General features: G+C 41.4%; 1 protein-coding gene across 2 annotated transcripts in view; it reads right to left on the bottom strand.

The window, feature by feature from the left end:
- The window catches only part of septin7a (septin 7a), a 30,243-nt gene extending 21,373 nt beyond the window's left edge, over positions 1–8,870 (bottom strand). The window contains exons 1-2 of one of the 2 annotated variants that reach the window (XM_086192465.1): positions 8,768–8,870; positions 1,680–1,786 (exon numbers count right to left, since the gene is read on the bottom strand). In XM_086192465.1, the coding sequence (XP_086048591.1) occupies positions 1,680–1,786; positions 8,768–8,777 (117 nt within the window). In that variant the 5' untranslated portion in view covers positions 8,778–8,870. The remainder of the gene's footprint in view (positions 1–1,679; positions 1,787–8,767) is intronic. The other variant, XM_086192466.1, reaches the window with a different exon arrangement.
- Positions 8,871–26,388: the final 17,518 nt, after the last annotated feature.

A 26,388-nucleotide genomic window follows, 5' to 3' on the forward strand; every position in this document is an offset into this window, starting at 1 on the left:
CCTCTCCAGCACTGTCGAGAGCAGGTCTGTGCCTTCTTGCTGCAGCGATCAGTCCTGTATATTCACACTGATTCACTCCAACTCCAAAACTCGACAACTGATCAATGAGGCAGATAGGATCTCTCAGGAACTATGGTCCTGCAACAACACCTGCATTAATAGTGCTGGCCCTCCGGTACAAACAAACAAAAAATTAAGAGCAGAATGGAACTAAACGGTCAATGGACTGTATATAGCGCCTTTTGCTTTTAGCATGCAGCAGACGCCTGTTTATTTGATTATGCCATCACTTCATGAAAGACGATCAGAGGAGGAAGTTTACGGAGTCGTGCAAACTTCTACTTTTATGTTATGTATGTTAGGTTTGAGCACGCACAAAAAAGCGATTCATATTACAAAAGCAATTCCACCCTGACAATTAGAAACTGATGTATTTTTTGTGGGGGAGGGAGGCTGGTGAAAGTCTAATTCTAAAAAAACTGCACATGCAAACTCAAAATGGGTACTCAGAGGTTTGAATCTACAATAATTGTGAGGAATATATTTTTAATATTACTTAAGTAAATGGGCCTGTTAATATATGTCTTTAAGTCTTAAAGGCCTTAATTTAACAAGTTTTTGTTTTTTACTAATATTCATGTGCAGAAAGTCAATCAAATCTATGCCAAGATAAATGATGTCACTGTTAGGCAGGCAGCAGAATATCACAAAAAAGTCTCCAGTCCTAAACTTTTGTTTTGTAATCCAAAAAGTGATCTGCAGATATTATTCTGCGACTTCCAGGTTGAAAACAACTGGGTCAGACTCCCAATCCTACAGATGGCACCATGTACTCGTGCTGTTTTCAGCCTAGATATTCCTCACACTTAGATGCTGCTCTCAGCACGAGAGCAAGAAAGAAGCTAACATGGCGACAGCAACGCGACCAGGCAGCTTCAGACACGTTCACTGTCAACTTCGTCACAGAGGGAGCTCCAAAGCTGCTGCCCGTTTCACATCCATTCGGTCTGAGATATGCACCACTGAGCTCCATGCAGCTTCTGCACCCTTAATCCCGGAATTCTGAGCACTGCTTCGTAGAGTGCGTTAAAAAAAAAAAAAAAAAAATCATTTTGCAATACATCACAATTCTGTTTGCACTGAATTGAGAATCACATGAGTTTTTTCCAGAATCATACCACCCCTAATTTATATCCCACTTCTGTTATTTTGCAAGTCTGTCAATGTTTCTAAAAATAAAACAATTCCCAAATAACTGCGAACGCAGTATTCATGTGCTACAAATTCCTCCACTGGATGAAACACAGTACTTATTCACCCTAACCAGAGTAGCTCTGGAAATTTAATTTTGATGAAATCAAATATTAAGAAACATGTTGCACATTTTGTGACAAGTAGAACCAAACAAACTAATTGCATTGGTGTTTATAAAGTTATGATCCATCTCTGCAGCTGGGGAAGAACTATTTCTTTGTTGAAGCAGATGAACCGGTTTCACCGCTAACACAAACACATGGGTGGCACCAGCTAGGAGGAGCAGCCTCACAAAACAAGATCTCACACTGCAACTATTTAGTTGATGACTAGAATGCAGACAGACTCCAACACCGGCCAGGGAAAGGGTAAAGCTAACAGACAGATATTTAGCTCTAAATATGGAGGGGGCAAATCAGCTGTACCTGAACAGTTTTTTTTATTCGATGCGAAGGACCCGGGTATTCAGGGGAGTACAATTCTGTCAGAAAGAGTGAGTTGATCAGCGTCGACTTCCCCAGTCCAGATTCCCCTGAAAGACAAAGACACAGTGAGTGGGCGGGGGATGTCTTCACACTATTCTTTTCTTTCCCTCCTCTCTAATCCTCTTTTTTCATGCCAGACTGAGGAACAACATGACACACTCTCCAGATGTTCATCAGCTGTATTTCTACAGCAGTCTTACGCTGCTTGACATTCTTTACGTGGTTCAGGTTCGACACTTTATAGTGTCAAATAGTCCCCCTACTCATCAAACTTTATAAAAAGGCAAATTTTAAACCAGACGAGGGTAAACAGAGTCCTCCTGCCTTTCCTCTTTCCTGTTCACATTTCAGCAATTTAATTGTCGACCCCTTGAAAGAGACAGGACAAAAAAAATATAGCAGAAATCACAATCAGTGTCATCAGAGGCATATGAAGCAAACATATTACGAACAATGTGGTTCAATTTGTATTCATTTATTGTCAATAAAGCTCGTCTTGTGCACAGTCGTGTGCAGCGGGAGTCAATCCCAGCTGCCGTTGGAAAGGAGAAGGTTCGCCCGGGACAAGAAAGTTAATCCTAATTAACATGTCACACAGTTTGTTACACAGAACCATCACAGAAGTTGCCCACAGAAACTGTTGAGAAAAGGAGCGATGATCACCTGTCTGTCAGCGACTGTCTGCAGCACACTTCAACCAACCAGATGAAGACGCCGCCGTCAAAGGTGAAGGCAGTCGGTTTACTCTGGTGTAACTTTAGCATAGGTGCTATAGCAGCATCTATACAAGGTCTTACTGTTGGCCATGCCCCTCCCTCCTCAGAGGATGATGCTTCCACCTATATACTGAATAACTGGAAGTCTGACAACATAATTTCCGATGTGATCTTGTCAATAAATGTGGCCTTAAGTACATGATGTTGCACAAAAATGAAAATATTTGAGAGGATGTATGTGGAGGCCACTCCAATATATTGCAGGATGATTTATGGAGCTTGTTGTCAGCGTAAAAGTATGGTAGGAAGAGCAAATGGTTATTTATACTCTTCATTTTACAGAGAGGCTTTTCAAGTCCCTGGCTGATTGCACATGCTAAGAGCTACAAACAGCTAATTCCTGAGATCAATGTTATACGTTCCCTGTAAACTCTCCCTACCAGGTCAGTGTGAGGTCGGCTTCTGTGCATGGCTGCGTCATTCATGAATTTTGCTCCATTGCCAGTAACGCTATATAATAATGTAGCTAAAATAATTCCCCTAGTTTTGTTCGACCCAAGCATTAAAGAAGTTTGCATCAAAAATTCATCAGGAACATTTTTTGATGCTCCATTCCGCTGTCCAGTCATTTATCAAACAAAAGTAATCACTTGCATGATTCCATTATTGCAAATGTAACTGTTCACTTTTTTTGTTAAACTTATTTATTTAGAGGTTTGGGATCCTGATGAGTGTTCATCATAAAGTCTGCTAGAAGCTGGTGACTGACTGGTGTGATCCCATACCATCAGCTGTGTGACTGTTAAGACTGGGGTGAGCGGAGGGCAACGAGGAGCTGCGGAACAAAAGCCTCAGTGTGAGAGAAGAGGCAGTCACACGCCAGCTTGGCTCTGCAGCCGAAGAGCTGCTCCTGACCTTTACAAGTGGCCCTGGCCAACACCAGCCATTGCTGCTAACAGCTCAGCCACTCAACGCTCCTTAAAGACGGGGGTGGAGGACAGCAGCAAGATGGGGAAAACACCACACAAAAGCATCCTTCAGTCACCAAAATCCCAAGTCATAAATATTTTCCTAAGAGGGATGAGCCACATTTATCTTGCAACTGAAACAGAAATGCTTCAACAATTCTAGCTGGTCAGTGCGGAAACATGCAAGTCCACTATAAACATTTCTCCAAGGCTGACAGGGAACAGAGAGGACTCAAGGGCTGCTTGGTTCAAAGGAGATGCTTTGGTTTAGTGCAAATTCTGTGTAAAATCCACGTGATAAAACTTTCATCCTGAATCAAGGACGCCAAGAGCTAACAGGAAAAGCATGACTACAAAAAAAAAAAAAAAAAAAAAAGCAGGTCAAAGTCTTGGCTCAGTGTGACAGGACAGTTGAAGAGTTCTGGTTGCAAGGAGAACCACGGAACCAGGGATCATAATGGCGGTCCCAGTTAAGCCAGGACGCTGTGGTTTGCTTGGCATTCATTAGAGGATGAGGTGCTGAATCTGCCACAGGTCTTAATAAAGCTGAAATTACATGTGGAGATCACAACTGAAGCACCAAGCTGGCTTGAGGGCAAGCTAACAAAATAGCTGACCCACAGAATCAGCACATATACCTGCAATATCATGGCAGTAATATTGCAGCCATCATTTCCCCAGAACTAGCGGTGGGACAAAATAGTGATAGGTAGCAGGGAGTAAAAAACTGAGTGGCTGTTGCACGTATTTTTGAATAAATCTTCATTTTCCACGGACATTTTGGGCTTAACTTTCCTACCATTTTCAAGGGATTTCATAGGCACTGCTTTTGTGAATCATCCTCAATCTTGCTTTCTGCACATGACTTTGCCAGTTTTTTGTAGCAAACAATAAAATTGCAGCAGCAGCCGTATGCAAAATGCAGCACAGAAGCTCCTTTCAGGACCATGTATAATAAACACTAGTTTTTAATGATTGTTTTGTAACAAAATCACAACTAGATAAAAAGGTGGCTCAAATTTAAATCTGGTTGAAAGTAACAGACGAGGGCACATTGGAACTCTCCAGTCCTGCTGACTAGAGCGGGAAAAGTTCCGATTTAACCCTCGACAGTCATCGTGCAATAGTCTAGGAGAGAAAATTATATAGTTGAAAAGCTAATGTCACTGTTGACCCCCAAGTTGCTCCCAGTGGCCAGCAGTCCTTTCTGCTGCACTGGGGTCACTTGTGGGTCAATGAGAGGCCAACAGAAAAGAAACTTTGTCAGCTGCAGTAGAAAAGCAGTGCAATTACCACATGCCATGAATATGCTACCACGCTGGAATCATGTGTTGTTCTGTGCAGAAATCAAATCAGTTGATTCTTAACTTGGTGTCCTAACTATCAATCCTGTGCTGATACGGATTACACACACATATATATATATATATATACATATATATACACATATATATACATATACATATATATACACATATATATACATATATATACATATACATACATACACATATACATATATATATACATATACATATACACATATACATATATATACATATACATATATATATATACACATATACATACATACACATATACATATATATATACACATATACATACATACACATATACATATATATATACATACACATATACATATATATACACATATACATATACATATACACATATACATATATATATACACATATACATATATATACACATATACATATATATACACATATACATATATATACACATATACATATACATATATATATACACATATACATATATATATACATATATATACACATATACATATATATACATATATATATATACACATATACATATATATACACATATACATATATATATATATATATATATATATATATATATACACACATATACATATATATATACACATATACATATATATATATACACATATACATATATATATATACACATATACATATATATATACACATATACATATATATATATACACATATACATATATATATATACACATATACATATATATACACACATATACATATATATACACACATATACATATATATACACATATACATATATATACACACATATACATATATATACACATATACATATATATACACATATACATATATATACATATATATATACACATATATATATATAATATAAATTGAGTTATATAAATATTGAGTTGTATGAACCAAAGGCTCCTCCAGTTGCGTTCAAACATGCCACCACGCCCACATACTGGCCAGGCAGAAAGAATGAAGCTATTCACTGTCGTTCCAGCTGAGCATCCCAGTTGCAGCATCAGAGGTTGAGATTGAGTCGACCCGTCAAGCGAATGCTCGCCTGCTCGTCCAGCATCCAGCTTACTTCCTTTAAAGGAAATTTCCAGCAGCTGCGTAAACCATAGTGATTTGTTCACAGACATTTCCTTTTGAATGACCGAAGCTGGTGAAAGGGGAAGTGCTTGGGAGAGGGAGGCCCTGTTAGGTTAATTTGTTTGACAGGACTTCCAAAACACAGGGCTAATGACGTGCAGGTGAAGCGAACACAACTCTGTGTTTAGTGAAATGGAAAAGTTGTATGTTTAACATTATCATGTGTAAGCAGTCATCTTCCCTCCACCACTGTGTTTATGAATGGGACTTTCCCTTCAAAGAGGCAGGAGACAGTAAATGTTTAACATGTCTACAGCCTGTACACATATATCTGTCAGCAAAGCCATGAATTTCCGTCTGCCTCACTGTGTCACAGTTGGCCTCCTTCTCCTAAAAGCCCCTATTGTTAAATGTAAGAGCATTCTTTTCCAAAAGGTTACAACAACTCCTCTGTGGACCAGGACAACAAAGCTAATGAGCTCTCACTGCAGAGGCCAAGATCAATGAGCATCCCTTCCTGCGTGTCAATCACTGCCCAATATTGACTGGGATCAACAAATGGCCCTGGCCCACTTTATCTAGTCCAATGACAATAGTGACATCCACACAAAGTCTATGGTATATTCTTATTAATCACAAATTCCTGGTAAAGACAATCGGTTTCCCTTGATTCCTTGCGGTCCTCTTCCTCCACCAACTGCTCCAGTTACAGTTGACAACGTGTGGGTCCACACTCCAACTGAACAGTGCATGTGCTGTAAAAAAGACTAATAAATGTGATGGTGTCTTTTTTTTTTTTTTTAGCTCTAATTAACTGTTATTTCCTGAAGGCGTCAAGATGGCATTGACTAATTGACAGGAGTGTTTTTCAGACATTAAAATGTTGGAATAAAATTTCCACTTCATTATGTTAATAGACAATTATGATGTCATTAGCATATGAATTCATGACATGTGATGTAAAACATGTTCCGTGCCATCAAAGTAGCTGCTGGAACTGCCTGTCAATGTACAACTCAAACTGAGTGTGCATCATAACCCTACAAACTGTTGTTATGGTTACAATAATAGCCACTCGGCAAAAGATAGTGGACTACTGCTGACATTGTTCAACTGCCTGAGGGCAATTAAGCCCCTCCCATTTCAGGTTGTATGGTGAAGCATTACTACCTTCTTTGTGATGGTCGGCAGTCATCAATACTGCAGCTGTTAGACAGCTTCGTCCAAACAAACCTTGTTTTGTCAAAAAATGCTGTAATTTTTTTTTTTTTTGTGGCAGAACTCAGTCAGCTAGAAAAACATTATGACGGAGTAACTGCAACAATCATCATCTTTCATACACATTTGGGTTTTCTTCACATATTTACAATCACTTGAACAGAGAAAATAATTGATGGTGGATAGAAGGACCGCATCGCAGCTAATTTACCATTCTACCTGATAAATCATCATGTAATATTTTCTACCACAGGAGATCTGAGTTGTTTTCATCAAGGGTGTGTGTGAATCTTTGTTTTCTTGTCGTTTGTGCTGTCATTTGCACATAAAATAAAGCCTTTTACATGAAATTTTTAAAAAGAAAGAAAACTCATCCGTGCATTATGATTAACCGGTTGATAACCACTAAGTAGTGCCAAATAACCTTTAACATTAATGGGTAAAATGACCATTTTCACTATTTTGACAGTATCTAGATTTTGATCTTTGTTTGCACTGCTCTCAATGTATATATGGACAATCAAAGTCAAAAGTAGAAAGTCAATCAAAAGTTTTGTATATTCATATATCTGTGCATTCCCATACGCCCTTTCAACACGGTGCACTGAGCCTGCCTCTATGCATCTGCACCTCCCTCACAAGTGCCCTGGTTATGCACCAGTTGTATTGATGCCAATATCAAAAAGACACACATAGAAACACTATTCTTTCCTGATGTGTTCATACTTTCCTCAGGGTGGGCCGACTGGTCTCAGTCCATGTTACAATTTACTTTCTACTGTTTTTATGTGACTGTAAAATCAAGTAACCTGTTGCAGACTGAATTCTCTCTATTTATGCTGGTCTCTCATCATGGAATATGTGTCTAAATTCCATAACATCCCATAAATTCCAGAGCCAGTGAGTCTCCAGTGGATAAATGTGTTTTAGAGCCCTGGGAACAGTTCAGGAAAAAGCACACACAATCTAATGCTTCATCAACTCCACCATGACAAGCACTTTGCTTTGTCAATTAGCCTGCTATTCTAATTGCATGCTGCACACAAAATTACTAAATAACAGCTTCTTTCCTGAGAGCGGACAGCAGGGGGAAACTCCAGGGCGTGACTACATGAACCAAGCCAGGAGGAGAAGGGTGTACCGACTGCCAAGGAGACAGGCTCCATGGCCCTGGAGGCAGGTGGCTGCCGATAGCAATGAACCCAGTAGACAGGACGTGACATCATGCAAGCATTTAGGGTGGCTTCCCTTTCAGGTACCTCTAGAAAACATGCAGCAGAGAAGGGAAAGGTTCTATTGGTGTGCTGCCCCCTCCCTCCCCCCTTTGGCTGTATGAATGGAATGGCAGGAAACCTCCTCCCAACCCATGAGCGCACGCACACACAAATGTAGCAGGCCGCTTAAGCAGCAGAGTAACATTTGTTTTAAATATTTTTCTTGTTTTCCATGCAACTCAAATTGTCTTTAATGAGTTTTGGCAGCTGCTAGTTCTTTCTGCCATGCGGTTTCTGTGAAACCCAAAACTGCTAAACACAGGAACATTACACAAAGATTTACTGTACGCAGATTTATCAACATCTTTTAAAACCGTCACACTGCGACAAGAAATCGGATTCAGAACTCATAATTCTCTCTGTGGTTGTTTTTGTCACACGAATACCCGAGCGTGCCACTGATGGAAAAGAAAAAGTAGTACTCACCCACAACCATGAGTGTGAACTCAAAACCTCTCTTCACAGATTTTCTGTAAACTTGGTTGGGAAGATTTGCAAAGCCCACATATCCCTCCAGGTTCTTCTGTTGCTGTGGACAGAAAGAAAACATAGCTGATACTCTGGTGGCAACAACAACAAAGCAATTTTACAGGCAGATGTAAAACTTTGTGTTTAGATCTCCTTTGTTAGAGCTAAAAAAACAACAACTATGACGTACATATGCATCTTGTAGTCACACCATTGAAAACTGCTGCTAAATATTTTCTATACAGTACATTCAGAAAAACTACAAAGCCCTCAGAGAGTGTATCCTTCCACCAAGTAGCCTGAGTTTACACAATATGAACATCCATCCATCCATTTTCTACCGCTCATCCTGTTAAGGGTCACGGGGGGTGGAGCCTATCATAGCAGCTTTTGGGCAAGAGGCGGGGTTCACCCTGGAGAGGTCGCCAGTCCATCGCAGGGCCAACACATAGAGACAGACAACCATTCACACTCACAGTCACACCTACTGTCAATTTAGAGTATCAATCAGCCTCGTCCCCTCTTGATGTCTTTGGACTGTGGGAGGGGCTCGAACCCGGAACCTTCTTGCTGTAAAGGCAACAGTGCAAACCACTGCACCACCATGCCAATATGAACATAGTATTATCTAAATCTGTTCATCAATTTTCTACCCAATTGCCAAAAAAAACTTCTTCCGGATCACTGATCCAAAGCACAACCAATTCTATCCTGCCAAAGGCCCACAAGCATCTCCAGTCTACAACTGATGAATGATCCAAATTGTCTTCAAAAATTAATCACAGGTTCTTTGTGATCTATTTCATCCTTTTACCAAATTTACTGATACTAAGTCTCTTCATTTTTGAGTGACTGGAATGAAAAACAGACCCATAGCTGTGATCATATGGCACCCTTGGTGGAGGTAACAATGCCGACTTTGGAAATTAAGAACGACATGAAGACACCGCAATGACAAACGTGCATCAACAAACTGAGTAAGACAGTTGATGACGGAGCAGCAGCTTCTGCAGCTCCTTCCCCACTTTGTTCATCGACAGTGTTTTATTAATACATGTATGAATAATCAGAAGTTATAAATGCAAACATTCTACATGGCAGCGTATTAAACTGCATGTCCCAAGCTTTTCAAAACAAACATCGGTGTTTTCTTTTTTGTGTTTATGAGAAGCACAAAAATAAAAACACTATAATGACTAACTGCTATTACGTCGATCAAATTTTATTAACAAGAAAAAATAAAAAAGATGCCAGCTTGGCTTGATCGTGCCGTTACATATACAGCAGCACACCACAAATAAATGGCACACATGAAAATCAGTGCTGTGCCTTGAGGTAGTAATTAGCACACTACCACGCTACCATAATGGAGTCAACTATCTTTAAACACATCACACTCAAGGCCCACAGGGAATATCTGAGGAAAATCTGGAGGCTGCAGGGTTCTGATTTTTAATAATCTGTTCATTTACATGTTGACCAAAAGACGTAGCACAACGATCCCCTGCAGGCAATGAGATGCTCTGCACTAGCGCTTGGGCTGAATCCCTATCATGAAATCTACAACTGACACTGCTGCACACACATGCACGCACACACTCCAAGTGTCTCTGAATTTGTGATTCTAATCTAGCAGCACACTGAAGGCCAAGCTGGGGGGAACTGGAGAGGCTGGTCCCACTCTCATTCCATGCACGATACCAGTCGGAGGCTCTGCAGGTTTGGCAGCATTTATAAGTGGCGGCACTCACAGCAATGAGGTTCAGAGACAAACAAAAAGCAGCTGCTTGCCCAGCTGACGGACATGCCTTGTCACACACCCCTCCTCCTCTTACGTTACACACTGCCACTCAGTCGCTAGATTTAGCAAAGTAAGGAGGCATATATTCCTAAATAAGTGCTTCACAGATAACAAAAAAACAAACAAGAAACTGCGGAAAAGTTTATTTTCTTGGGTCTTTTTCAGAGTAGATACTGCATGTTGCATGTCATCGGGCCATGTGTTTTGCAGAGTATTGGATACAAATAACCTGTTGTAGTCCAGGATGTTTGTCTTTTGGGCATGAAATTTGCATGAAAACCTTCTTTCTGTCAATCACTCGGAATGGCTCCTAATATGGTTTGTGAGGGGGCACCGAACCTGTTCCCTGTCAGTGGGAAAGGTCTATCGGACAGACTGAGTCCAACTATTCAGAAAAACCCCAGTTAGATTGTTTGACTGTGGTCCAGGTGAAATCTCACACCTGAAAATTCAAAAGTCAGGAAGTGTTCTTCCTTTGGTCGATATATCACAAGTGCATTCCACTGTGAGCCCTCTGTTGTGATTTAATTGATCATTTCCTGCACTAACCTTACACATTGTGAATAAATACGGCCATATATACCATCTATTGCATTCTGATAAATCTAAGGAGTTAAATAACCATTACTCTGTGTGTTCTACACTTCGGAGAAGTGCACTGCATAATGTATATCTATGGGTTGGACAACAATGTCAGCTAGTACGCCTTTATTCACCCAATAGAAAACAAAAAAAGACAAGGGGAATATTGCATTCATGATCATATCGCAAATCAATACCATAGAGAAGCTGCACGCTAATGACAGAGTACTTACAGCTGATTTGGCAAGTGGTTAGGTTATCATGATGGAAGGCACCAGTCGAAGCAGGTTGGACCACCAGGCAGCAACCGAAAAAAAAAGAGCCAAAGGGAAAAGAATTAGAAAAAATATGCTTCAAATTAGTAATTTCAATTAAAATCATTATCGATAAATAATCAACATGGAAGCCAGATGGACAACAAATGCGGGAAGCAGGTTTCAGGCTTCTTTGAAGGGTGGGTCAGGGTTGCTTCACACCTGCTAACTGATGTGAAAGGGTTTCATCTCAAAAAGGTAGACAGGAGGCTCTGGTTAACCACACAGCAAATTCCTATCAAAAGAGCAACACCTCAACATTATTAGCACTGTAAAGCAGTTTTTAAAAAAAGTCAAACGCTAACAGAACATCCTTAGAACACAGCTAAATCTTTTCGGGCAATATTCAAAAATTACTATCGGCCAATATGTTGATTTCCACTGAAATAAAAAGGATTGGCTACCCTTGTGTATACAGTCAGTCTTGCATATCGTACTGTCATGACTTGCTCTGAATGTGTCCACTTTGCAGTTTTAAAATCAACGTTATCTCCTGCACCCCAATCCTGTTTCACACGGAAATGTGTGGAGATACATCAATTGATGACAGCACATCTGCTAGATATCCACATCAACTCTTTTCTGAAAAAATAAAAACAAAAATAAAAAAATACTACAGTGATTTGAATCAAACTTCATTGAAGAATGGAAAAAGTACTTAGGGCCAGCTACTACTACCCAGGATACAGTAGAGTAACTATTATGTAGGTAAGTAAGTATTTTACGAGCATTTATAAAAGCTGTCCCACTTAATCTGATGATGATATATCCTCTATCGCTCACATGGGTCCTGCTGCAACCAACCACACACCCACACACACACACACACACACACACTAGGAGCCTACTGGCGTGCATCCCAGGGCCCTCTCCCCACTGCTTCCTGTGGTGGAGAAGGCTGATGAGCAGCAGACACGTCAAGCATTCAGCCTGAAACAATGTGCGCATAGCTGCCAACATAACCTCCTCTCTAATGTAAAGGGACACACACACACAGACATTACAAACATAACATGCAACTGAGGACATGATATTTAATGTCCACTTTTAGCTCTGCACACACCAGGAATAATGTCACTGTGCCATATTTCCTACTTTTACGTTACACAAAAGCATCTGCACTTCAGCAAAAGCAGACGGTTATATTCTGACACGCTGTGGTTATGGTCTCTACAGGAGAGAGATCACGTACTCCTGGTTGCAGTTTCTCAGTTCAATGTGTAGCTAACCGCATTACAGATAAAAGCTGGCTGAACTTTGAGGCAAGTTGTGCATCAAGTTTCAGTGAAAAGCAAACAAGACGATAGGATATGATTCAGTCTGGTTACCGCCATCACTGCTAAGACAACAGGAAGCTAGTTTGCAGCGCTCATGAAGCTCCAACACAATGTTACTGACAAATCTAATTACTGCATGAAGGAATGCAGTAATCTGACAGACAGAAAAACTGACGGCATACTTTGCTGTTTGCTATACTACCGGAAACTCTGTAGCGCGCCTCCAGCAGAAATGGGGTTAGAGGGAGGTCCGACTGGGCCTGAGAATACAGACCAACCCCTTCCCACGACCTTTGAAGAGAGAGCTCAGACACTACATGAATCAGCCAAATATGTTTTTCTTGCAAACGTCTCTGTTTATATTAACACACACATAGAATGTATAGAACATTGCAATGACAAGTTTAAGGATTGCTTTTTTTGTACAATTCCAGCATAGTCTGATGATATCATCATGGGTTGTTTTTTTTCTGTCTGAAAGTATGTAACAGTCTTTATGGACTTCACTGCTGAAACCACGTAACTTGAAATTAAGCAATTTCTGTGTTTGTCATTTCAGTCCAGAACGAGACACAACGTTGTTATTATCATTACAAAGACAATGATCTAAATGGTCTTAACGACTGAAATCTTACTTTAAAGAATTCAGGTTTTCTTTTTGCGTTTCTTTGCCATTTAGATCCTGCAGCAGATGTGAAATTGTCTTTGTTTTTATTGTTCTGTTTTGTTTTGCTTGATGTAAGTAATTTTTTGGTTTTCTTCTATCAGTATTATCATTATTGTGTTAATCTTGTATTATTTATACTTGGCCTTTGTATTGAATTGATCGGTTGAATGGACCCCAAGAAGACTAGCTCTCATTAAGCTGACAGGTAATGGGGACCCTAAAAAAACTAAACTTAGCACTTACGTCTTGAATAATTGTCTTCGTGGTGAGTTTGACATGTTTTAACTCCACCAGGTGCTCCTTGAACTCCTCGCATGATATGCTTCATTTATTTGGAACCTCAATACAAACAAAACATGCAGAAGCCACAACGTCAGCAATTTTATGTTCTTTCATGGTGACACTGCACCTTGACAAGCAACATGATTGAATCTGCCTCCCTGCAGTTCAGTGTCATCCCTTAAACAGATATTTGTTAGCACCTTGCAAGCTAAATTACAGTGTTATTTAGCCCAGAGGACAACATCATTTCCGGTGCAATTCTGCAATACGTCACTGCTGTGCAGGGTTGCACTCATATGAGATTTCCAAAGTCAGATAAATGTTTATCATCAATTATAATGACAGCAAAAGTACATTTAAAAGATGTGGGGTTTTGTTTTTAAAAATATGTGTTTTATCATAATCAAAACTTTATTAAACTTTAGTGCAAGTTAAAAAAAAGAGAGAGAGAGAGATCCTATTTGAGAACATGGGTCAAAGAGGAAAGGAGACATGCAAAGGAGAGTCCCTGTTTAGTTATATTTTTAATAACTTACATAAAAAAATGTGCCCGCCCCGCTATGATAGTCATCGCTGCTCATGCCGCGAAAACAGTATATTAGTGCAACCTGCTGTTTGAATCATAAAAGCACCCTGCCACTTGTTTACCACTAACAGGAGCAGCTTTACGCAGCAGCAGCAGCAGCAGCAGCAGCAGCAGCGGCGGCGGCAACAGGGGGTAACATAACACTGACAGTTTGTGTCAACAGGCGGCAGATTTGTTACACCGCATATTCGGATCATCTGATAAAGGCGATGATGTGACTTGGTGGATGAAAACATGGTGGAGTGGGATAAAATGAAGCTCGCTCCGTCTGTCTGAATGCTCGATGCATTCTGAAGTTCCAAGTGGAGGGAGCTCTCCTCATAGGAGCAGATGTTTTTAAGCTGTCTGCTGCTACAACTGCAGCGTTTTGTGAACTAGTGATGTTCGTGCTTAATAGTGCAGTTTAAAGCTTTCAACTACATTCGATAGTAACACCGTGGCAGGTGAAGACAAGAGCTCATAAGAACTGTACTCAAGCCACGAACTAACAACACAATGAAGGATTAACATTTAACCTACTAGAATTTTTACATTATATATAAAAATGGGTCATATTTATGTCCCCCCCCCCCCCATTTATGTCTTTAAAAGTAATTGGGCAGGAAGCTCAATACTCGTGTTAACACCTGAGTAACACTGAGAGCAGAACTAGACTTCCCCCCTGGAATTTGACTGCCAGGCCACCTGATACCACCCCCCCCCCCCCCACACACACACACACACGCACACACACCCTGTGCAAAATCACTTCCACCATGTAAACAGCACCAACAGTACGCCACTTGGCTCTGACTCCAGTATAGCCTCAGATGTGTAAAACCCAAATCTGTCTGTAGCCTTGAGCCAAAGACCATTACTACCTTCCTACTTGTGCTCCTCTTGACTTCTGAAACAGGTGTTGTAACCTTCGGTCTTGTGGAAAGATTATGTTTGTGATTCCTCACACTAGTACCATTTTAGGCTAAAGTGCTTCTGCACACTCACCCTGGTGAGTCAAACAAACATCCCCGTACCGAAAAATTGTACAAGTAGGGTTTGGATTACAAGTTTCATAGGATGTTTGTATTTCGCTCATACCGGGAAACACACATAAACGATGTCAATTTGAAAGAGTAACATTTTTCGGTCTTTCCATAACATTTGGAAAAGCTTAATGCTCATTGTTACTTCATCACAAACAACAACAATGAGCAAAAAAACAACAATCACTATATTTATTTGCTGGGCTAAAATAAATACAGCCAATATCTGAGCAGAATCTGCCGATGACATGTTGATTTTTTTTGTCATCCCTTATACAGGTCCAGTAAGATCAAACACTTCCCATGTTAGTTTGAATGGGATGGTACTACTAAATGTTAGCCCGCTTTGGAAGCTGGATGCTGTGATTTTGTTAAGTCTGAATTCAGTTACCATACTGTGAGTCTAAATGCCAGTTAGTGAAGTGTACTGACCAGCAGGTGGGCATCCAACACCAAAACATGTCACAGTACAGTCTGATATCACCCAGGACGTATATCAGCAGTATGGTTTTCACTATGACAGAGCTACTCAGGAAGTAATGCCGTAAAAGTGAAGGGAGATGACATCGAAGGACATCGCATCGACACAGTTGCACTGGTTTCAGACCGACCTGTTTCGCTGGCTGTGGTGACGCTGCTAACCTGAACTACGGAGCTCATTCCTCCTTTCTCTCAATTACGTCCACTAACCTGCAGGCCTTGTTGGCGTTTTGTCGGGTTCGATCAGACAGCGTGACATAGGCAATAGCGTGCAGATCTATGTGGCATAGCTAACATCAACGTTACCTGTCAGCGACAGCCCTGCTACATTCTCTCTCTCACCTGGAGTGGACTCCCAGTACACCGTCAATAAGAACCCCTACACTTTTCAGGTCAGCGCACACATATAGCATCATATTAATTAGAGAAGGGTCGTATTTAATTTCCATATATTTTCCATATGAAACGCAAAGTGGTGCGCGCTAGCAACAGACGCGAACTTTTACCAGGCGTTTTAAGACATGAACTTCCTTTACTGGGGGACCATCGCAATAGCCGAGGTGTGTACAAGCAGCGAATCTTTTGACTTTGACATGGTTCAGATTGGGGTGACACTTGTCTGCTACTAAAGAAGCTAACCGGCTAGGCTAACGTTACTCCGAGTGGCTTCCAACTCTTTGGTGTCGCTTCTAAAGAAAACTGCTGACTAAACAAAAGCAAACCGTGTAAAAAGTTACAGGCGGACAACATAAAACCTTACAAACACGGTGAAACTCACCCATGATGTCGCCGTTCTCGTCTGTTTCAGTGACTACTCTTCCTCCGGACAACATTCCCTCTCTCTTAGTGCTCAACTGTCTGTGTAAAGAGTAGTAGAAAGTAGTAGTAGTTGTACCTCGTCTGTTACGCACATTGTTGCACGTAACCGCGCAGGATTGACGCGGCTACGTCAGAGTAAAATGCGTACGCTCTCCTTGGAGAATACCAATTGCGATACAGCGGGAGGGTTGTACGGCATAAAATTCAATCTAAATTTTAAAACTTTTACAAATACAGGAGACGTTAGTCAGAACGTCACCAGCGGAATTCTGTAAGTAGGATATGAAACAAATAAGGAGGAGGAAAAGACTCTTATCTGATAACGCCGTGTGGTGCAAAAAAAGCATACTACAGCGCCATCAACAGGACATTTGCATTACTTACAATTCACTTTCATTTTATTTTTCCAGATTAAAAGAAGACTTTACACGTTTCAGACCGAAAACACCATTAGTATTGTGCTTAAAAAAAATTTTTTTTGTTTGATTTGATTTGCCTTGTTTTTCTTTCATTAAATTTTGTCTTAAAGTAATTATTTTGGGGGGAAATAAAGGCCGAAGGTATCTTGTGGTACACTGAAGTATTTCTGAATGTGTCGGTAGGCATAGATGAAAGTTCATTATTTTATTTTAGGAATGTAACAACTACATTTGATTGCAATCCATTTAATATTTGTAAGGATATTTTACTTCGTGCTTAACTGACCATCAAGTTACATCAACAACATCACAATGCTGCCAGTGTGGCTATGGCTGCATGTTATTTTCCTTTGGTACATAACTAACTACTTACTAAAGGACAGACCTCATCTGTTGCTCAGTTTGTTTGTTTTTAAACAAATAACGAAAGAGGATTGCAGATATGGACCGTCCCACACAAGGCAACAATAAAGTGAATGCAGAGCCTGAGCAGATGAGTAGATGACAGCTGCTGGCCGGCTGTGAAATGTAATGAAAAGGAGATGGCAAGCAAAAGAATGAGCATGTCATATCCCATTATGCGAATCTGGCAGTTTCACACGAGCCGCCTATTCTTTGATAATAATCATGAAGCTGTTGTCTTACTCTTGTGGATGCCATAGCTGTTGAGTCAGTGCTGCTCAGAGACAGTGAATGATATCAGCTCTGATGAGCTCATTGGTATCAGCTCTATATTACACATGAACTACGTGAAGATTGAATGTGTTTCCATCAAAAATCTAACCAAAGGAAATTACAGCCGAAAGACCCAAATGGTGATCAACAACGATGGACCGAGTTTTCCCCCCTCTGGAGCCAAGCCTCGGCGCTCCATGGCAAGCACCTGGTGCCCAGGGCTGCACCCATGAAGCCTGGCTGGGCACAGCCCGAAGAAGAAATGTGGGTCTTTGGCCTGAGCCCATGGGAGGGGCCAAAGGGGTCAGGTGCAGTGTGGAATGGGGGACAGCCGAGAGCGGAGACCTTGGCGGTCTGTTTCTCGGCTGCAGAAGCTGGCTCTGGGCAGGCGGAATGTCATCTCTCTAGTAGGGAAGGAGCCTGAGCAGGTGGGTGAGGTTAAGAAGTTCCGGCAAGATATAGTCAGACTCACTTCAATGCACAGCAAGGGCTCTGGAACCAGTCCTCTTGAGCGGGTTTGGACTCTTTTCTACTTCAGTGTTGCCACCAGTGAGAGGCGACGGGCAGGGTTGGCAATACTTGGACAAGAGGGGACTTACTCTCCTATCTCTAAGGCTGAGGTTACCGAGGTGGTCAACAAGCTCCTTGGTGGCAGGGCCCCAGGGTGGACGAGATCCGCCCAGAGTTCCTCAAGGCCCTGGATGCTATGGGGCTGTCTTGGTTGACACGACTCAACCAGCAGATGTGTTCCAACTATAATGGGATCACACTCCTCAGTCTTCCTGGTTAGGTTTATTTGGGATAATAGATGCATCAATAATTTTGTGAAGAATTCTGATGATTTCTCCTCTTTTGGGCAATTGTGTCCTGAAAATCCTCTGATATGCCTATTTTACAAACCTAAAATGCTCAAACCTCTGTGCTGAAAATAAGCTATCAATCACACATTTGGATTACTCATTACATGTTCGAGCGGGTCCAAATCACAGGGTGGACACAAATGTTTCACTGCCCTTACTATTGCAAGACAGACTGTTTCTCAGCTGAAGAAAGCCGTTTTCGTGGAAGAGTGCATAAATAATGACGGACAGTGTCGAGGCCAGATTGAAGTCTTAGTTGAAGATGTGGAAGAAGCACAAGCAGGCGGGCCAGGCGGTGGAACTGAAGGATGACAGGTCGCTGTCTGCTTGTATGCTGATCGTTGCTCAATCATGGTCAGAGGTCAACCTGAAAGAAGCCTTTTGCCGATTTGAGTTTAGCTCCCAACCACAAGCCCCCCTCACAGTGACTGGTCACTGTCTGCTAAGTACAGTCGAGACCAGGCTCATAACCACACCGGAGGAGCAGCCCAGTCAGAAGAGAGCTTAGGCAGCCTTGATCTGCAACCACAGGACGCTGCCAATGACAGTTGTATGCTGACATAGTTAAAATGGCAGTAGAACTGGGAATGGGAAGCCATCACAGCGTAAGTGAGATCAATGTAGTGTTCCATCTTTTCCAGAGGGGGGAGGCTTCCACCAAATCGAGCATCCTATCCATCGTATCATTAACAGATATCCAAAGATGTAGCGGGGGACTTTGTATCAGCACAGTTTCCCGTCTATACATGTTTGTTATTTATGGTGATAGTGAAACATTGCAGCGTAGACAAGGGTGCCCTCGGTGAGCTATGACACAATACACACACAGGGTGTCAGTGTGGGCTCTGGAATACAGAGAGCATTGCCTGGATTTGAGAATAATGATGCAGTTACATAACAAAATACTGACCTCATACCTCGGTAGTAAGAGACTGAAAATTCCCAATTTCTTTCTTCCTCGGGCCTATAATGTAGAAGCAAAAAAAAAAGAAGAAGAAGAAATAACTTACGCCTGTTTTTCATGAACAATGTTTGTCTCTACTAAGCAGCATCTGATTTCCCTTTTATCCAAGGTATCTATTAACTCTCCTTTTGAAACTGTGCATACGCACACACGCACAATGAGCTACACCAGTAGGCAGTGTAGCTGGCGTGTCTTAGAGAAGCATGATTCATGCTGGTGGAAGAGCTGCCTGTCATCTTCAGCACAAGCTCATTAGGAAGGAGAATAAAGTGAGCTTTTCCTCCCAGAACAGACCCTGGGAAACGTGAAGCCTGTAACCAGCCAGCCGTCTTCTCGCTTTGCACAACAGTCAAATATATGCCAGCCTCTACATACACTACTTGGCTCTCCATTCATATTCACGGTGGCCACACAGAAGGCAGGCTGGTCTGCACAATTCACATGCTGCCATTGTGATGATCCATCCATCCATCCATTTTCTATACCGCTTATCCATTAAAGGTCGTGGGGGGGCTGGAGCCTATCCCAGCTGACACTGGTTGAGAGGCGGAGTTCACCCTGGATGGGTTGCCAGTCTGTTGCGGGGCCATCAGGAGCAATTAGGGATTTAATATCTTGGTCAAGGACACTTTGGCGTGGTCAACCGGGGAAGTGAGGATTGAACTAGCGACCCTTCAGTTGCTCAACGGCCACTCTACCTCCAAGCCATGCCGCCCCCACTGTGATGAATGTAAGTTTGATAAGTTTCTGGACACAGAATTCGGTGGTGTGGCAAACAAAGACAAAGGGTGAAATCAGAGAAGGCATATCATGAGTAGAATGACAAAAAGTGAAAGTTTGACAATTGTCTGTAATAATTTCTATTATTTATTGGTTCTTATTGATTGAAGTAGCTGTATTACTTAATTTCTCCATGCCATCTAATTAAACAATAATCAGTTATTAAAAAAGATAATTCTAAGAAATGGAATGGTAATTACATCATGCTAAATTATAAGATCAGTAGGTGACTCTGATATTAGAATTAGAAAGATTAAAAAAATGTATTTAAATGACACATATTCCTGCATATGACAAAGTATTTCACGGATCACAAAACACAAACAAAACAAGAGAACATGTAGTGGGAAAACAAGGAAATGACCAAAGTACTGTACACAAAACACAAATCTCTCTGAAGACCCTATGTGCGTGCACACGCGCGCACACACACACACACACATGCACACACACACACACACACACACACACACACACACACACACACACACACACACACACACACACACACACACCCTTCGCTTCTATTTAAGAGTAGGAGCAGACTAATGCCGCACAGTGGTGCCTGTCACTTGCCGAGTCCACTAGGTGGCAGCAGAGAAAACAGTCTTATGTGTTGACCATCCAGTGAAGACATCCATCCATCCATTTTCTGTACTGCTTATCCGTTAAGGGTTGGGGGGGGGGGGGGGGTTGATATCTTGCTCAAGGATACTTTGACATGGTTACCTGAGGAAGTGAGGATTGAATCAGCAATCCTTCAGTCACTAGACAGCCACTCTACCTCTGAGCCATGTGAAGACAATACAGTTTTAATTGAATGTTTGATGATGTTTGTTTAAATGCACCACATCTGGCGCAGCGAGTCATGTGAAAGTTGCTGGGAGGTGGTTTATACAGAGTTACAGCCAAGGTTGTTGTGGTGCAAGTGATGAATAAACATTCCAGAGCGCTTGCTCTATCATCGTCTGTGGATACAATATAACATTGGTGACCAGGATGCAGTTTCTGTTCCTAACTCTCTCGCCATCTCTGGACCTGGCTATTGATCACCGGTTCCATGGAACTACTGATGAGAATCATTCAAAACATTCACGGCAGCTGTAAGGCTGGCAGAAGCTGGGGATGAGTGAAAGAAGACGGACCTTCACAACCTTGTCAGTGAGGGGCAGCTTATTTTTCAGTCTCTCATCCACCTATGCTGAATGTGCCACATCGCTGTTTACACATCTGCTGCTCCACGGAGCAACATTCTGCCGCGAATCATCTTCTGAACAGACAAGTAAATCGGTCCACTATCATGTAGCAGATTTGACAAAAAAAGTCAAATTTTCCATGCTGACAAATGCTAATATAATTGTCTGACAGCTTAATGGAAAGAAGAAATGCACGTCTGCAGGAGGTCTCTCACTGAGCAGCACTTTTCTTTAAGAAAAAGTGCTTAGGAATTATTCTCTTCTTCTCTTCTCCTGCTTGACAGGCAGTAGTCAGACCTGATGGTTGGCAGGAGCGGTGTTAGTATCCATATGTAGGACAACTAGCCACAATCACAGCGCATCCTAATCAACAACTCAACTCTTAGGAGATTTCAGAGAGTTAAACACAGACTACAACAAACATGATGCGATCCAAGTGAAGGTACAGACAGACGTACATTTATCCTTTCCATTATGTTTTTCAACAGTTATAATGACTATTTCATACCTGTCAGTGTAGAAAAAAACTGCACTGTAAGTGGGTGTAATTTCATGGTAGCCAGTTGTCCATCGGATAAAAAAGATGTCAGGAAAATAGGGGCCAGGTTAAAAAACTCAAGTTTCCCTTTGACATAAACTCACAGTCTTCACAGTTACCCTTCGACCAGTATAAGAGGTGTTTCTGACCAAATCTGTGATGGATCTGGTCAAACCACTAGGAGGAGGACATTGAACTCATCCATGTCACTAATCTTCCCTCAAATAAACTGGGTTCTTCCATAATGTACCCCTGGAGAGAATCAGCTTCATACTCCTGCAGGCGTGTCTCACCATGCACTAACTGATCAGAAATCAGACCCCTGCATCACCAGAATGGAAGGGAGTGAATTTCCTCAAAAAGAGACCATGTATACAACAGCACTGACTTCCCTTGGGGGACTGAAGGGTCGATATTTAAACTGTGGCACCTCTACATCTGGCATCACTGGTGAGCGGTGCCAACCTGTGTACCCTGTACCCCTCTGAATGAAGACAACAATATCTGGAATGTCATTGCCTACAAAGCTGTTCTCACACAAAAAGAGCAGCATTTTGGAAGTGACTGCTGGGTAACATGTTGACTAAATGGACCTTGTTTCAGTCTTCATTTCATACTCATCTTTTTATCTGATGCCAGAAAGAGAAAATGCAATTAAGAATTGCTTTATTATAAGATACAATAGGGCGGATAATACAAAAGGATAGCAGATCAAATGATGAGAGTAGAATTCATCCTATGGATGCTTCAAATCTCTACTTTAAATTTAATAACCACATATTATATATATATATATATATATATATATATATATATATATATATATATATATATACTGTATATATTTCCCAAGATTTCTGTATGTCAGGGGAATACATGGACTGGAAATCTGTCCTTCCACATCATAGTCATGACTATGATGTGGAAGGACAGGTGTTTTCCGGAGCTATTTCTATGCATAGAAATAGCTCCGGAAAACACCGCCAGTGAGACTGAATGTATGTAGTCCTTGATTTTTTTTTTTTTTTTTTATAAACATACATGAGCACCAACCAAAAACCATCATATACTCGTAATGCAACATGAATAGATTGTAATGATTTTTTTATATAGTATCTGAATATTTCATTGCGGTTTGGTGAAATATACCCTGTACTCGCCTCATGTGTGAATACATTTCTCCCCATCTTATATTTGGCTCCGCATTCAACACATTCTCTTTGATGTTCCTGCAGGTTTGACATAGAAACGCCTTATTGTCATCCTGTATTACCATCTGAGAAAGTGTTTCTGTTTCATCTCTCATCTGCCCGGGAACAAACCCATGAGCTGTGCTGTGCTGTCATCCCAGAGAGAGGTAACCTCTTCCCTTTCAGCTGGAGCTTGAGTTCCAGGAGCAGAGATATCAGGCACAAATGGCCCTGTCCATCCACTCTTTGGTGAGAGTCAAGTTGTGACTTCCTCTTCACTTGTATCTTCAGGTTGGTGTACCTCAGTGTGACACCAAGCTACTGACAAGAGGACATGTTCAAAGTAGTGCAGGACTGAAACGTTAAAAAAGGGAAGCATGTTAACATTGGCATGTCATTAGTATCGCTAGATATTGGTTTCTTTTTTTAAATGCCAGCAGCCGTCTCTTCTTTGCGCTTAAACAATGTGGTGACGCTATGATTTATGGGCTTTTCCAAATGTCCATCCATCAATTATCTATACCACTTAGCCTGTTCAGCTGTCACTGAACAGGTCGCCAGGTCTAGAGACGTACGAGTGTTCACACTACGACACATTTACAGTCTCCAGTTAACCCATCTTACATGTTTTTGGTGTGTGAGAGGAAGCTGGAAGACCTGAAGAGAACCCACGCAGGTACAGGGAGAACGCACAGGTTTGAAGTTTTATACAGGTCATATTGACATTTCCTAATCAGTTGCATGATACTGGCGTTTCTGTTGTCGGCAAAATATCCAGTATCATTCTTTGATAAAACTCGATATCATTTGCAAAATTTTAGCTTACAGAATGATCAATACAATTACAGAGACGGTGACGAATGACAGAAACGTTATTTCAAAGCTTTGTGGGTACCTCAGAGTTAAGGGGAAGTTAATGTTGCATGTGGCTGCAGGTGTGCAGTGATGTGGACAATATGGAGCAGCTGAATACTGTAGTACATGCAGAGCCCACAGGGTAGCTTCTGTATTGATTTCCTACAGGCACTGATCAAAAAGGCAGTGTGCTCTGCTTACTGATAGAACGATTAGGAGAGAGGTCAATGGAATGATAGAAGGAAGAGAGGAGGAAAGGATGGAATGAAAGAGAATGGAGGACATGGTGCACGGGTGGAGAATGAAGTGGTGGTCAATGAACAACTTATGATGAGACATATATTTTCATGCGACTTTTTTGAGGGAAAACTAGAAGCACTTTTGAGGCACTTTGGTTCACAGTACCTACACCAGCAATGTCCTGCCATTGTTAGGTTAGATTCGATTCAACTTTAATGTCCTTACACGCGACGGATACAAGTCCACAAAATGCATCAACGCATCTAAATTCAACCTACATTGATAAGCTGTTTCACATCAAAAATTTCCATTAAAAAAATGGATTTTCTGTCTCCTTCTGAATGATTTTGATCCTCGCACACTGCTGAAAGACTCCAGGTAGACTCCCCTGCCACCAGTTCAGGTAGCAGAAAGATGGTTGCCATAATGGGAGAATATTTTATCCGTTTATTCGGAAAAGCCCTGATAGTGTATGATAAATAGCACCAACAGCAACCGCTTTAAAGAATATAATGCTGGACTAACTAATGTCCCATAATTCTATGGTGAAAGCATTTGGCTAGCAGACGCAATTGTGCAGTGCATTTCATTAATTTATTACACTGATGTGACATTTAAGCATGTAGTTGGCTCCCTGGGCATAATTCATCATAATCTGTGTTTTGTTGTATGTTTTATGCATGCAGGCATGTTGTGTCACCATCCGTCTGGACTGTGTGAATTTTTAATTTTGGACTTTTAGTTTTTTGGAAACTTTACTTTATATTTTTGACAATTCAGTTTTGTAGTTCTGGTCTTAGTCGTGTTCCTTGTTTTTCCTGAGGACATTTGTAATTTTTGTATTTGTATTTTCACTCCTTATGTTTCACACTAGCAGGCGGCACGGTGGTGCAGTGGTCAGCACTGTGGCCTCACAGCAAGAAGGTTCCGGGTTCGAGTCCCGGCTCGGACAGGGGGTGTGGTTTCTGTGTGAGTCTCCATGTTCTCCCTGTTCCTGTGTGGGTTCTCTCTGGTACTCCAGCTTCCTCCCACAGTCCAAAGACATCAAGAGGGGATGAGGCTGATTGATACTCTAAATTGACAGTAGGTGTGACTGTGAGTGTGAATGGTTGTCTGTCTCTATGTGTTGGTCCTGTGATGGACTGGTGACCTGTCCAGGGTGAACCCTGCCTCTCGCCCGTAGCTGCTGGGATAGGCTCCAGCCCCCCCCCGCGACCCTTAACAGGAATAAGTGGAAGACAATGGATGGATGTTTCACGCTATAGTCAGTTCTTATTTTGTTTTGAAATCACCTTCCCCGTGACTTCTTTTGGTTTATACTTCCTGGCTTTGTCTGTTTCCCGCCTTTTTTTTTTTTTAAGTGAACCACCTGTGTCTTATCTGTCTCCTGTTGTGTGATTGGCTGAGTTTGTATTTTAGTTTGGTTGTATGTTTCATTCCTTGTTGGATCCTCTCCCATCTCAGCCCTGTTTTAGTTTACTTTTGAATTTGAAACCTCTGAGTTCTCTATGTGTCCCCCTTGCTGTCTCTGCATTTGGCTCCTGCACCACCACAAACTGCCTGTATTGTTTGGTTTTTGTGACACGCCATCCTGTAATTGAAGAGAACAGTTGGCTGTCTCTTCTGTCCTCCAGTTTTTACAAATGGTAGTAGTTTTGTTCAAGTTAAGTAACAAAATAAGTCATTCTTGTTTGCATCTACAGACACAATACGATTTCAACATCAATGAACTGAACCTCTGAGAGATATAGACAGTATTAGGAGTACTGTCCACTTGGTAATTGTCCCAACATTTGTCAAAAATCTCATCTGAGACAACTTGAATCTCTGTGTAAACACAAAGTCTGAGCTCAGCAAGATCTGCTGAAAGTGGGACTAATTATACGTACAGGTAGCAGGCAAACCGTCAGAGGTGTGTATGTAAAAGTGGGGATCCGCTCTTCACCACGCACGAGATAAACAAAAACGCTTATAATGGAAGACGGCTTTGATTGGTCGTTTCATGAGCTCCATCAGGTGAAGCGCCACCACT

This window comes from Aulostomus chinensis, chromosome 22, assembly GCF_037954235.1.
Source record: "Aulostomus chinensis isolate RoL2024-O1b breed Wild chromosome 22, RoL_Achi_v1.0, whole genome shotgun sequence".
In the NCBI taxonomy this organism is placed as follows: domain Eukaryota; kingdom Metazoa; phylum Chordata; class Actinopteri; order Syngnathiformes; family Aulostomidae; genus Aulostomus; species Aulostomus chinensis.